The 11,374-nt window shown below is 52.0% G+C and overlaps 1 protein-coding gene across 2 annotated transcripts; it reads right to left on the minus strand.

Annotated features, from left to right (window-relative positions):
* Positions 1 to 327: 327 nt before the first annotated feature.
* Positions 328 to 11,309, minus strand: RHOT2 (ras homolog family member T2). Of its 2 annotated transcripts, none has more exons than XM_040439710.1 (19): positions 11,208 to 11,309; positions 10,348 to 10,406; positions 10,146 to 10,227; positions 9,119 to 9,162; positions 8,313 to 8,366; positions 7,889 to 7,941; positions 7,688 to 7,796; positions 7,372 to 7,473; positions 7,106 to 7,204; positions 6,861 to 6,969; positions 4,811 to 4,931; positions 3,969 to 4,053; positions 3,460 to 3,605; positions 3,277 to 3,377; positions 2,792 to 2,922; positions 2,301 to 2,381; positions 1,873 to 1,995; positions 1,384 to 1,577; positions 328 to 1,104 (listed from the first exon to the last, which is right to left on the minus strand). In XM_040439710.1, the coding sequence occupies exons 1-19, from the start codon at positions 11,242 to 11,244 to the stop codon at positions 987 to 989; spliced, it is 1,848 nt and encodes a 615-aa protein (XP_040295644.1). In that variant the 5' UTR covers positions 11,245 to 11,309; the 3' UTR covers positions 328 to 986. The 2 variants fall into 2 exon arrangements, with proteins under 2 accessions (XP_040295644.1, XP_040295643.1); XM_040439709.1 differs by having other exon boundaries at positions 1,384 to 1,580.
* Between the last annotated feature and the right edge of the window lie 65 nt (positions 11,310 to 11,374).

Raw genomic sequence — 11,374 nt, forward strand, 5'->3', positions numbered from 1 at the left:
GTAGAAAAAACGCAGGGTCCTCCAGCAGCACAGAGTATTTCAGGAGAGGGTGTGGTGATGTTGGGGAGGGGGAACGTCTATCAGTGACAAGGGACTAGAGACAACTGGGGGATCACAGACTGCGCGTTACCTGGCAGCACAGAGTATTTCAGGAGAGAGAGATATATGCTGTGCGGTCCCAGTTAGACTGTCACCAGCCCGAGTCACACCCACAGACATCAGGGGGCTCTTTTCTATGGCCCCCCCCCCCCCCCCCCAATGAGATTAACACCCCCCACCCCAAGTGATAATAGACGACAGAAGATTATAAAGAGCAGATTTCTTTAAAATTGCTTTATATAAGTCAATTTGTGAATCAGTCCGTACACACAGGAGACCCTCCAAGACGTCTGTGCTGCAGCCCTTACATCTGGAGGCGCGAGGAGCTGGGGGCCCCTCCATTACTGCAGACAATAACCTCCATCAGATTAGTTCATTAGGAAATAAAACATCTGGAGCTGAAGCTTCCGGGGTCACTTTGGTCTTGGAATCGCTTCATGAAAAGGGAATTCATTCACTTCTCTTCACTGATCTCGAGATCAATCCTGTCTTGTACTCCAGTCCCATCCAAAGCTGCGTGGCACAGTGCTGACCGGCACAACACCAACAGCTCCCATAATGCAATGTCCTCCGATAAAGTACACATTACCTCTCCTATTAATGCAATACCGCAGGATGGCCAAAAGAAGATGTGAGGACCTGCATCGGGAACAGGACTGAATGCAGCTCTGGCTGTGACTGGAGTAAAAGGCACAAGGCAAGCAAACTATTTTGCAGACTTGAATCCAACACTGAAAAGTAATACCAAATAAAATAAGGACAGGACACGAGAAGTTCCCTATGTCAGAGTGTCTCTGTCAGAGCGGAAGGGGTTAAAAGTGTCAGTGACGGGCGGGTGACGGCCCTCGCGTGCTGGTCTGGATCTGGATGAGCAGAGGTAGCGCTGGTTATTTGCTGCGCAGCAGAGCTTTGTAGAGAGTGATTCCCACGAGGGCAGCGACGGTGGCTCCCAGCGCCACGCGCAGCCAGAACGAGGCCGTGCTCAGCTCCGTGTCGTGCAGGTGCCTGGGGGGAGGGGAGGGAAGAGAGAGATCAGGACACAAGGCCAGAAAATCTGCAAGGTGAAGGGGTCAAAGGTGAACTTTATTTTGACCCTGCTGAGGTTCAGTGGGAGCTCAAATCAATACTGGGGGGAAAGGGGACACCTTGTGATATGCCCAATGAGGGGCGGGGCATGACCAGCACTGAACAGATGATTCTCAGGTCATGCCCCGCCCCCTCCGCCTATTGCATACCCCAAGCCTCTAAACACCCGTTCTGCCGGGCGGGCCGTCCAATACTCACGGGAAGGCAGCGGCTGTGGCCAACTTGTTGTAGATGGTTTGGTCCACGGAGCCCTGGCAGCTGAAGTGGTAAGGTGGCGGCAGCCGGTGTTTGTGGCAGAATTCGGCAGGGGAGATCCCGTGCTGCTGCTTTACTTCTCCTTGGTCCCACTTACACCCCACAAACATGCAGGGCGTCTGGCTGTCCATGTAGTGTTGCTGTAAGGGAGGAGAGGGGCGATACATGGAGGGGGTGTATATACCAAGGCAATTCCAATAACATGTGCAGGACCAGCGGGACGCCAGAACCCGTCATCTGAGGGGGGCGCTCACACTTGTCGGCAGAGAACAGCACGGATACCGCCATGTGCGAACACAGCCTTCAATTTCTGGATCTGCATTTGAACTGCTAGATACCCGATGGTCCAACCATCTGGCATCTAGGATTAGGATGACTGCCAGGTTTTTGGCATGGGCTTTGTCGCCCTCGTTGAGCATGATGGGTACACACCTTGTAGATACTGGCACAGTGGTTGAAGGATTTGGGGTCGCTGACGTCGTACATCAGGCAGGCGACATCGCAGGCGGCGTCTGACTGTTTCAGGAACTCCGTGTACACGTCCACCTCAAAGAGCTGAGGGAAGCAAACAAAATGTATGAACGTGGCCAATCCGCGGTCTCATTCAGCCGACGGCTAGCCCTCCTGACCCCTCCGCCATACACACGCATGCTCCGATCAGCCGAGCATGCAGGTGGCCAGAATGGGGACAAACGTCTCTGTGGGGACATGCTGAAATCCAACTGCCTGATCTCTCTGGACGTCTGCCGTCAGGAGGGGGTCTAGGAGGCCCCTGTCAGCAGGCCCTCTGTATGGCCAGACTCAAGAAGCTGGGAGGCCTCCCCTGTGGGTGTACAGTACACAAATCAGCCATTACTCACAATGAGGTACTTCTCCTGGCCACCGACAAGCACCGTGTTGACCGAGTAGAAGGAGGGCGGCCTGCGGCCCTGCTGCTGCACCTGAGGGAGGAGGAGAAGACGTCAGTGTCACAGGATAAGGAGAAGCCGGGGAACAATGCCGAGTATTCAGGCAGATAACATGGACGTTGAAGGTCACCTTTACTGCATGTCCACAGACAGGTGTTCCCATGACGCACCCTCAGGGCACGGACCTGCAGGAAGGTCTTACCACCGCTGTCTACGCCCTGCGTACAGCTCGTCATATACATCAGAGCAGGAGTCATGGAGACACCAACACATGGCACATGGGGGGGGCTTATGTTAGATGGCAGCACAGTGTGAAGTAGGTGGGCATAAGCTGGTAACGTCATTCACAGGGCAGGGCCGGGGGTCACTGCTTTCTGTAATGCTGATGCCCTAGAAGAAATGGCAGCTGGAGACAATGGACAAGCAAAATCCTATCCCCTCACCTCAAGACTCTGCCCCAGGAACGCCCGCAGGAAGGCAGATTTACCCGTCCCGCGGGGGCCAATCACTTTACATAGGAAAACATTTCTCTGGGTTTGTCCTTTTTCCAAATCTATCCGCTTCTCCCGGGTCACTGTGCGAGACAAGAAACGACATCCGGAAATTAATACTGTAACAATCACAGTGGATCGCAGCCTCAAACAGGTCAAATGGGTTGTTTCATCTGAGACAATGGGGGCATATCCTACTGTCTCATCTGAGACAACCCCTTTAAGACTCGACCTCTCGCCACTCCCTTTCCAGTCTATAACTGTAGACCGTGCGTTATGGCGAAACCCTCACAGACCCCAACCTGACTCTTGTCAGGGTGAAGAGAGACATTTACATCAGTTACGTTCTGGCATCAGACAGTGACGTCACCGGTCTCCATATTTCTGCGGCCCGGGGGGGGGGTGACATTTAAAGCCATGCTGCACTCCTCACCTACCTGTGATGGCCTGAGTCTGGCTGTCCTGCTCACACAGGATGGGGTACCCCAAGTACCCCAGATATTCCAGGCAACGATGGACATCTAGATAGGCCACTAACCTGTGAGGAGGAAGCAGAGGACAATGCAGGACCTGTCGGTGGTTTGAATGTTATGGCTGATGTGTGTAGACTGAAAACTTACGTCCATTGGCACATGAAGCCATGGAGAGGCAGCAGACCATCGTCCGCCATGCACACTGTGCTGCTTAGCTCCGGGCCCCAGGGAGTATATGGGAAAACGCTGAAGAAACTCTGAAGCTCTGAGGGACTTAGTGCACCATCGCCATCCTAAGGAGAGAAGGGGAAATGCGGTTTCAGAATTGCTCTAGAAGTTGTAGACATTACCTATGGCTGACTATATCCTTACAGGGTTTGTCCACTGTCCATACAAAAGCTAAGAGGGGCGACGGTCTGCTCAGGAGCCCTTCTGTTATTTAAAGCAGGAGTCAGGGCAAAGACCAGGAGGACATGTCCCATCCATGCATTAAACCATGGAAATCCACTGATTTCTGGAGGCACCGTGTGACGCTTCATCTCCCCGATCCTGACGGGGCTCATCCAAACCCTGATCCCTTCTACATCTGGTGTCGGCACTAATCATAACTAAACCCAATGCTGCCACCTCAGGCCACGAGCGTCCGCCATCCTTACCAGGTCGTGCTTCTCAAAGATCTTCTGGAGGAACTGGTAGCCGAAATGGTTGAGTTCAGTGGAAGAATCATGGGGGACGCGGAGCCTGTGGGGGGAGAGACAGCCTCATGCATCAGAACACAAAGCGGGAAGTGACAACCTTTATGGCCATTTCAACTCCCAGTCACCCAGTTCCCAAGTCCCCCCCATACTCCTGGCATAACTAGGCAAACTGACAACCACAGAGGGAGCTGTAACGCTGGTTCTACTGGTTGTCAGCCAGCTTAGATGGATTATCCTGTTGCTGGTGAAGGGTTAACAGCTGGTAATGTCTGCCGCGTGCGAACAGATTTCCTCTGCAGATGCTACGCTCAGGGACACGCTCCATGATGGCTCAATAAAATCTGTTCTCGGATATGAGACTGCTGGAGCGGAGGCTGAGCGAAGCGCGATAAATAACGGAGGAAGAAATCATCTCAACAGTTAACCCCAAAATAGAAGGGGTGCAGGAATCTGCGGTACGAGGAGCTGTAGGCAGGGTTCTCGGCTGTTACAGGACGATTTGTGGCCACGAGACGTAAGATCGCAACGATGTGCAATCAACGATAGTGGATGTGGTCGTCCTGCGATGGATCCCAGGGCGACCACGAAATTAGCAGCGTGGCACAGCGACTTACCCCACACAGTCACAGCTTATGGAGGAAGCAAAAGCAGAGACAGATCGGGAATTAAATCAATGCAAACAGCTCCTTATATCTCAGCTTCCTCACGGGCTTTGGGAGGTTAACGGAAAGGAGTATTCTGGTGTGTCCACAGGTGGGGGCCCCATCTCCAGAAGAAGAGGGACACGAGCCCTGACTCACGGTGGGTAGAGGTAGTCGTCAGTAAGCTCCAGTGTATCGTCATAACCAAAGCGTCGCAGAATGGTCCACGTGGTCTCGTGGCGCCCCCGCTGGATGAAGAGGGTGTTGAGGAAAAGGAAGCCTGGGTAAAAAAAATTATAAGAAAAATAATAAAATATTATCTATTAATAAATTAAGGAGAGGGAGGAAGAAGATGAATGAAAGATTCCCCCTTCTACCTCCGCGCCCAAGAGTTAGCGCTCATGCACACGACGGTATGTATTCTGCTGTCCGCAAAAAATACGAATGATGTCCGTGTGCATTCCGTATTTTGCGGAACAGAACAGCTAGCCCCTAATAGAACCGTCCTTTCCTTGTCCGTAATGCGGAAAATAATAGGACATGTTCTATTTTATTTGCGGAAAAAACATACGGAAACGGAATGCACACGGAGTAACTTCCGTTATTTTTGCGGACCCATTGAAATGAATGGTTCTCCATACGGTCCAAAAAAAATAATAAAAGAAAATACGTTTGTGTGCACGAGCCCTTAAAGGGAGTCTGTCAGGGGGTTTGACCATGGAGTCCCATAGGGATGTAGGGAGCGATAACGCGCATGCTCACTTAACGCCTGTCCTGTGGATCTAGCGACAACTTTTAAAGGGTATGTACACTGTTGCAACCATTTAAAGGGGTTATCCAACATTATATCACACCTCACAGTGGGGATCATACTTACCTGGTCCCCGCAGCAGGCCGGCTCTTCATCTCCCCGGTGTGCTGAGATCAACATCCTGTTGACGGTGGGCACGTGGCCGATCGCAGTGGTGACCTGCTCCACTTGTGTCACGTGACCATTTGTTGTGATGCAAGGGGAGGTGGCGCAGTCATGTGCCCCCCCCCCCCCGCAGGATGTGGACATCAGCGCACCAGGGAGTGACAGAGACCAAACCCAGGGGTAGGGATCAGGTAAGTATGATCACCACCGCGGGTCGGCCATTGCGATGTAGTGTTGGATAACCCCTTTAATTTCTCCCGCCATTATCTGTATGCAGCTCCCGTTCAGATCTGGATGTCTTCATTGCAGTTTTTATTTGACCTGGTGGGCTGCAGGTCAGTGTGGTATGAACAGCGAGGCTTGGATTCTGATAGCGGGAGTTGCCTTTTACAGTGTCACGTCAGCTGTGCCGACGGGGGGTCTTACTGGAATGGGGGCGTTCTTTATGTGCTACCATTTATATGGAAATGGGAAGGCCCCTCCTGCCGCCCTGCGATGTACACGTGTAGATGGGGATCGCTTTGATATATTAGTATATGCTTGTAGACTATAACAACCTGTGCAATACATGTATGATCACTGGGACCCTCATCTATCCCCCAGTCAATTGTGTAAACGAAGTGTTAATGCACATGTGACCCTTCCATGGGACTGCTGGAGAGAAGCGAGCGCTGTACTGCATCGGTCCTGTACAAGTGAATGAAGTGGTGATCAGACGTGCGCTAGTGCACCATCCACAGGGGACTTTGAGTTCTTATGATTGGTGAGGGTCCTGGCAGTCGGACCCCCGGTAATCGTCATACTGTGACCCAGGTGACCCCTTTAAATGTCTGAATATGTGAAGTACTCGGCCTCTTACACCAAGTGCCGATCCATTTGGTTGGAGGTTGGGATGTGACCTCAAAAACTGTTTATTCTTATTTCCTGACATATTTTACATCCATCCTTCTGCGTCTCCATGGTTACAGACTACAACCAAGACCGGTGTAGTCTGATCCTACAGTCAAGGGTTGCTCCCTTCTCCTTGATAACCGACAGACAGACGGAATAATACGTGACTGAGGTCAGACTACACAACATTTGTTTGTCGTCTGTAACCATGGAGACACATAGCTCTGCACGGAAGCTACAGGCCAAAAACAGTAGGAGGTTTTCAATCAAGACTATCTGCAAGTTTGCTTCATGTTTGGTGTAGATTTACCTGGAGCAATGAAATTAAAGACTGCAGAAGTAGACACCCCCTGTAAGCCTTCTCTTCAACAGTACAACATGCACGGTCACAACCATTCTCACCGTCTAGCGTCAGTCCATTATCACGGACTCCGTCAGCGGTGTTCTTCCTGACAACCATCTTCACATCTTCCATGGCCTGAGGGACCAAGGGGTTCCCAAAACAGGACTGCTACCTCCCAAGAGACAGGTGAGACACCAATCAGAAACACAGGGTGAATGAGTCATAGGACAGACAGTGGACTGCACTGGGGGGGGAGGGGGGTTCTGGGGGGAGGACTGGACACCTGAGCTCCGGGGTCAGATACCTGGAAGTAGTTCAGCTCGTCATCGCTCATGATCTGATTGTTGTCTTGGTCCGAGATGGTGAATATTCGGGTCAGAGCCTTTCTGCACTGCGGCCTCAGCTGGAAAAAAAATTAAAATCAGCAATAGAGGGGTCATCACGCGCTGCCTGAACCCGCCACCGAGACCCCTCTAATCCCGCCTCCGGCTGCCATGGCAGTGGATCTATAGATATGACTGATGAGGAGATCCACAGTACCCTGCAGGTCTGGTGACCCATGCCACGTACCTGCTTCTCCTCCGGGTCGTACAGGGGGGCGGTGGGGTGAAGGACAGCTTTCTGGGCATAGTAGAAGACTTCAGAGATGTTCTTGAGGTTCTTAGCAGAACACTGGAGGAAGGACAGATCTGCATGTGACTCAGATGTCTATATAACATAACAGCCCATACTGATCTGACACACTAAAACGACACAAACTCCCACACAAGATGCAATCACCACCAGAGCTGCAGCGAGACAGGGCGCTGCTTGGTCAGTCTGCCGCAGGGCTGCATGCTCTGCAGTTTGTATCCCTGGACGCCCTTCCTCCCCCGCAGCGTCTTACCTCCACGCAGGTCTCGATTTCTGAGAACTGGTTCATAATCGGCAGGATGGACTCCATGGAGCTGCCGCACTGGAGATCTGACTTATTCCCAACAAGGATTATGGGAAGCCTGGGGCGAGAGACAAACATTAGACCCATCTCCACTGCCAAGAGGTTCTGCATCAGCAGGGGAGTGGAGGGGGTTACAACAGACGACCATACCGGGAGTTCCGCTCTGCATGGCCGTTCACCAGGGGGATCCACTTAGAGGAGATCTAAAAAGTAAAAAACATTATGGATCGAGGCCCCAATAAACGTGCAGAGTTCTGGCCTGGAGTCACTGAAGACGTTGGATATGCTGGCAGAGCCTGCCCACGAGCCCAGAAGATGGTAACATTCTGTACTCCCTGCAGCCACCACTAGAGGGAGCGCATTGCAGTATTATACAGCTCTCTCTAGTGGTGGCTGCAAGCAGCAGAATTTTATTATGTAACCCTATGGGGATTAATCGCCACCGATTTTGGACCTATTCATATTACAAGTAAACAATGGGGTCCCTTTAAATTTCCTTCCATCAGCTGTCAAGCCTGGCTCTCCAATAATGCCATAAAAGTTAGGAGTGCAGCTCTGAAGTACTCTTACTCACCTTCGCAATGGTGTCGGCCTCTGAGACGTCGTACACAATGCAGACAACGTTTGCCTTTCAGAAGAAAGCAGAAAACAAGGGTCATTACTGGAACCAGTACAGGGGCGCGCGCTCGTGTCCGACGTCCCCACCTGCAACATTTCTATGGAGCCCTTTCCTGACATACAGGAGCTGACCCCCGGCTCATTCACAGCACTGTGTACACTTGAGACTTGTAAGTCTCTTCTGCCACCACTAGAGGTAATCTATACACAGATGGATACGGCTCCTGTGGACCTGAATAGGCATTACATACAGATATCGCCCTCTAGTGGTGGAAGCCGAGGATCGGCACAGGAGATCAAAGAGGACCCGTCCCCTCTCCTGACTTGTCTGTTTTAAGTAACTACTCGCATCCCCCATGTAATAATTCTGGAGCATCTGTTCTTATAGACTGCATATTGTGCAATTCCTCTATTATCCCTACTAGAAGTTTATGAATGAACTGCCAGCAGTCTGCAATAAAGGTCCAGCTGGGTGTTACCATTTGGGAGTGTGTCCTTGCACAGTCTGACATTGTGCAACCAGTGATAGACCTTCATTGCAGACTGCTGGAAATTCATTCATAAACTTCTAGTAGGGATAATAGAGGAACTTTGCAACAGAACACTGTATGAAAAGAGGCCCCAGAATCGTCGTCATATCGGGAATGCAAGTAGTTCCTAAAGCAGACATGTCAGGAGAGGGGACGGGTCCTCTTTAACCACGTATATCCGGTAAATGATTGGGTCCTGGTGGGCGGTCGGCGCGTGTGCCGCTTATCTCACCTTTGTAATCTCCTCCCGGAGCTCGTCCTCCGTCTGCTCCACTTCTATCAACACAAAAGACACAAAGATATGAACGACAAGTGACAACAGACCCCAACCAGGACATCGCCAGGGACAGAAAACTCCGAGAATCCTCTGCAGGTCATCATTTACATGCATCTCAGGGGGTGTGGCTCTGATCAGTGACTGTCTCAGCTCCACCCCCTGTCTAATCAGCGGTTCAGGCTCCTCTATTCTTTACACTGCAGCTCTGCTCCATTAAAGGGGTATTCCGGTAAGTTATCCCCTGTCCATAGAGATGGAGGGAGGGCAGCGTACAAGCTTGACTTGCTGCTCCATTAATATGGGGACAGGGGACCCTCATTCTCATGACCGGCGGGACCCCAGCAGACGGACCCCCATCAATCTAATAAGTATTCCCTATCCAGAGGATAACTTGTTCTAAATGGAATAACCCTTTAAGGCAGAGCTATTCTCTGACTCCTTTATCTACTGGGGGCTGACATCCATCTCCTGTCAAATTAGAGGCTCTGGTTGGGGTTCTACCCCTCCGGCATGCTTTACACTGCAGTTCTGCTTGTTCATGCTGGCTGCTGAAGAGGTGATTTCCATTACACGAAGGACAGATGATTATTAACCAGCAGTGGAAAGTAAAAAAAAGGGTTAATAGGGTTGTCTCGTGGTGATTAGCGGACGCCCCGGGAGAAGCTGCGACGCTGGTCATTGACATGAACGTCCACTCATGTGCTGCACGGGTGCGCCGGATCCGCTACAGACCCCCCCCCCCCCATCATGATGGAGTGTACAGACTGAGGGGAATTTTCCCACCTCTGCATTATTCTTTAGACATGGTCCGGGGTTGTGCAGGGGGCACCTTACTATTATAGTCCATTATAGGATGACTGCACCCACCCAAAGCTGCTGTCTGATGATCGGGGTGGAGGGCGAGAGTGTCTGCGTCGCCCTGACACGCCCGGTGAATCTACACCCTGGATAACAATCCCGTATCCCCCAGGGAGGTAGTTACCGGAGGTGTCCACGATGTGTGTGGGGACGCGCTCTGGCGTCACGTCGGCCGGTATCGTGATCTCCTCCGCCCGGGCCGGCACCTGGGAAAGATTATCAGATCGTTAAGTGCAGATCAGAAGCCTCCAACTACAACTCCCAGCAGGCTCTGACAGCTTGCTGGGAGTTGTGGTTTTACACCATCTGGTTGTCAGCGCACGTACCTCATCCGGGAACTCCTCCCCCACCAGCGCCATTATCAGAGACGTCTTTCCCACTTGGGCTGCGGGACGAGAGGGAGGAGAAAGTCTTAGTGGAGGCGTCTGCAGGAGCAGCAGAGAAGTGCGGGATGTCCTGACATGGAGCCGTTTATAGGGTCTGTCAGATCTCCGGTAGCATGTGGCGCATGCGCAGTCTGTTCTCTGAGGCTGATGGAAGAGCAGGGCGGGCGCGTACGCCAGGAGTACAGGTGCTGGCGCGGGGTGACATTGGGGGAGTTAGGAGGGAGGGCGGTGCCGGGACCCTTCAGAATGGGCATGGCTCCTGAGACATTAGGAACACCCCCTTGGGATTTTTTCAGAGGAAATTTGCATATTGATAAAAATGGATTTTCGGAATAAAGCGTTGGTATCTGTGGCCGGTATACTGCGGACATGTTATAGGAGTGGCGGACCCTGTAAACGGCTCTGTGGGCAGAATCCTGTCTATAGCGGATTGTCCCATGATGCTTTGGGAGAGGTCAGGGGCCTTCACGCCCCTACAATCAGCGGATCCACTGCTGATATGTCTCTCTCTTCACATCCAAAACTAAAGCACCATCTCCACAGGCCACAAGCAGAACTTCTAGCAGCTTTGGATGTGACCAGAGAGGAAAATGAAATCAGGATTCAAATGAAGGAGCTCAGCCCTGCACCAACCTACAGCGACTGCGAAACTACAACTCCCATCAACCTCTGTCAGGCTGCATGCTAGGAGCAGTAGTACTACAGCAGCTGGAGACCCCCAGGTGAGGGAGCAGCTGAGCCTCCCATGTGTGACAGACCCATCACCCGTCCCCTTCCCCACGTGATCCGTTCTCTCTCACCCTCCCCCAAAAGGAGGATCCTCACGTCCCGCTTCATGATCCCGGTCCCACCAACATCGACTTCCGGGTATCCAGGAGGACCGCCAGTGACAGAACTCCACTTCCGGCGTCCCTACTGCAAGCTTTACGTCACTTCCGTTCCACACTTGTAGCGTGGGTGCGAGGCG

Source organism: Bufo bufo, chromosome 7 (genome assembly GCF_905171765.1).
Source record: "Bufo bufo chromosome 7, aBufBuf1.1, whole genome shotgun sequence".
NCBI lineage: Eukaryota > Metazoa > Chordata > Amphibia > Anura > Bufonidae > Bufo > Bufo bufo.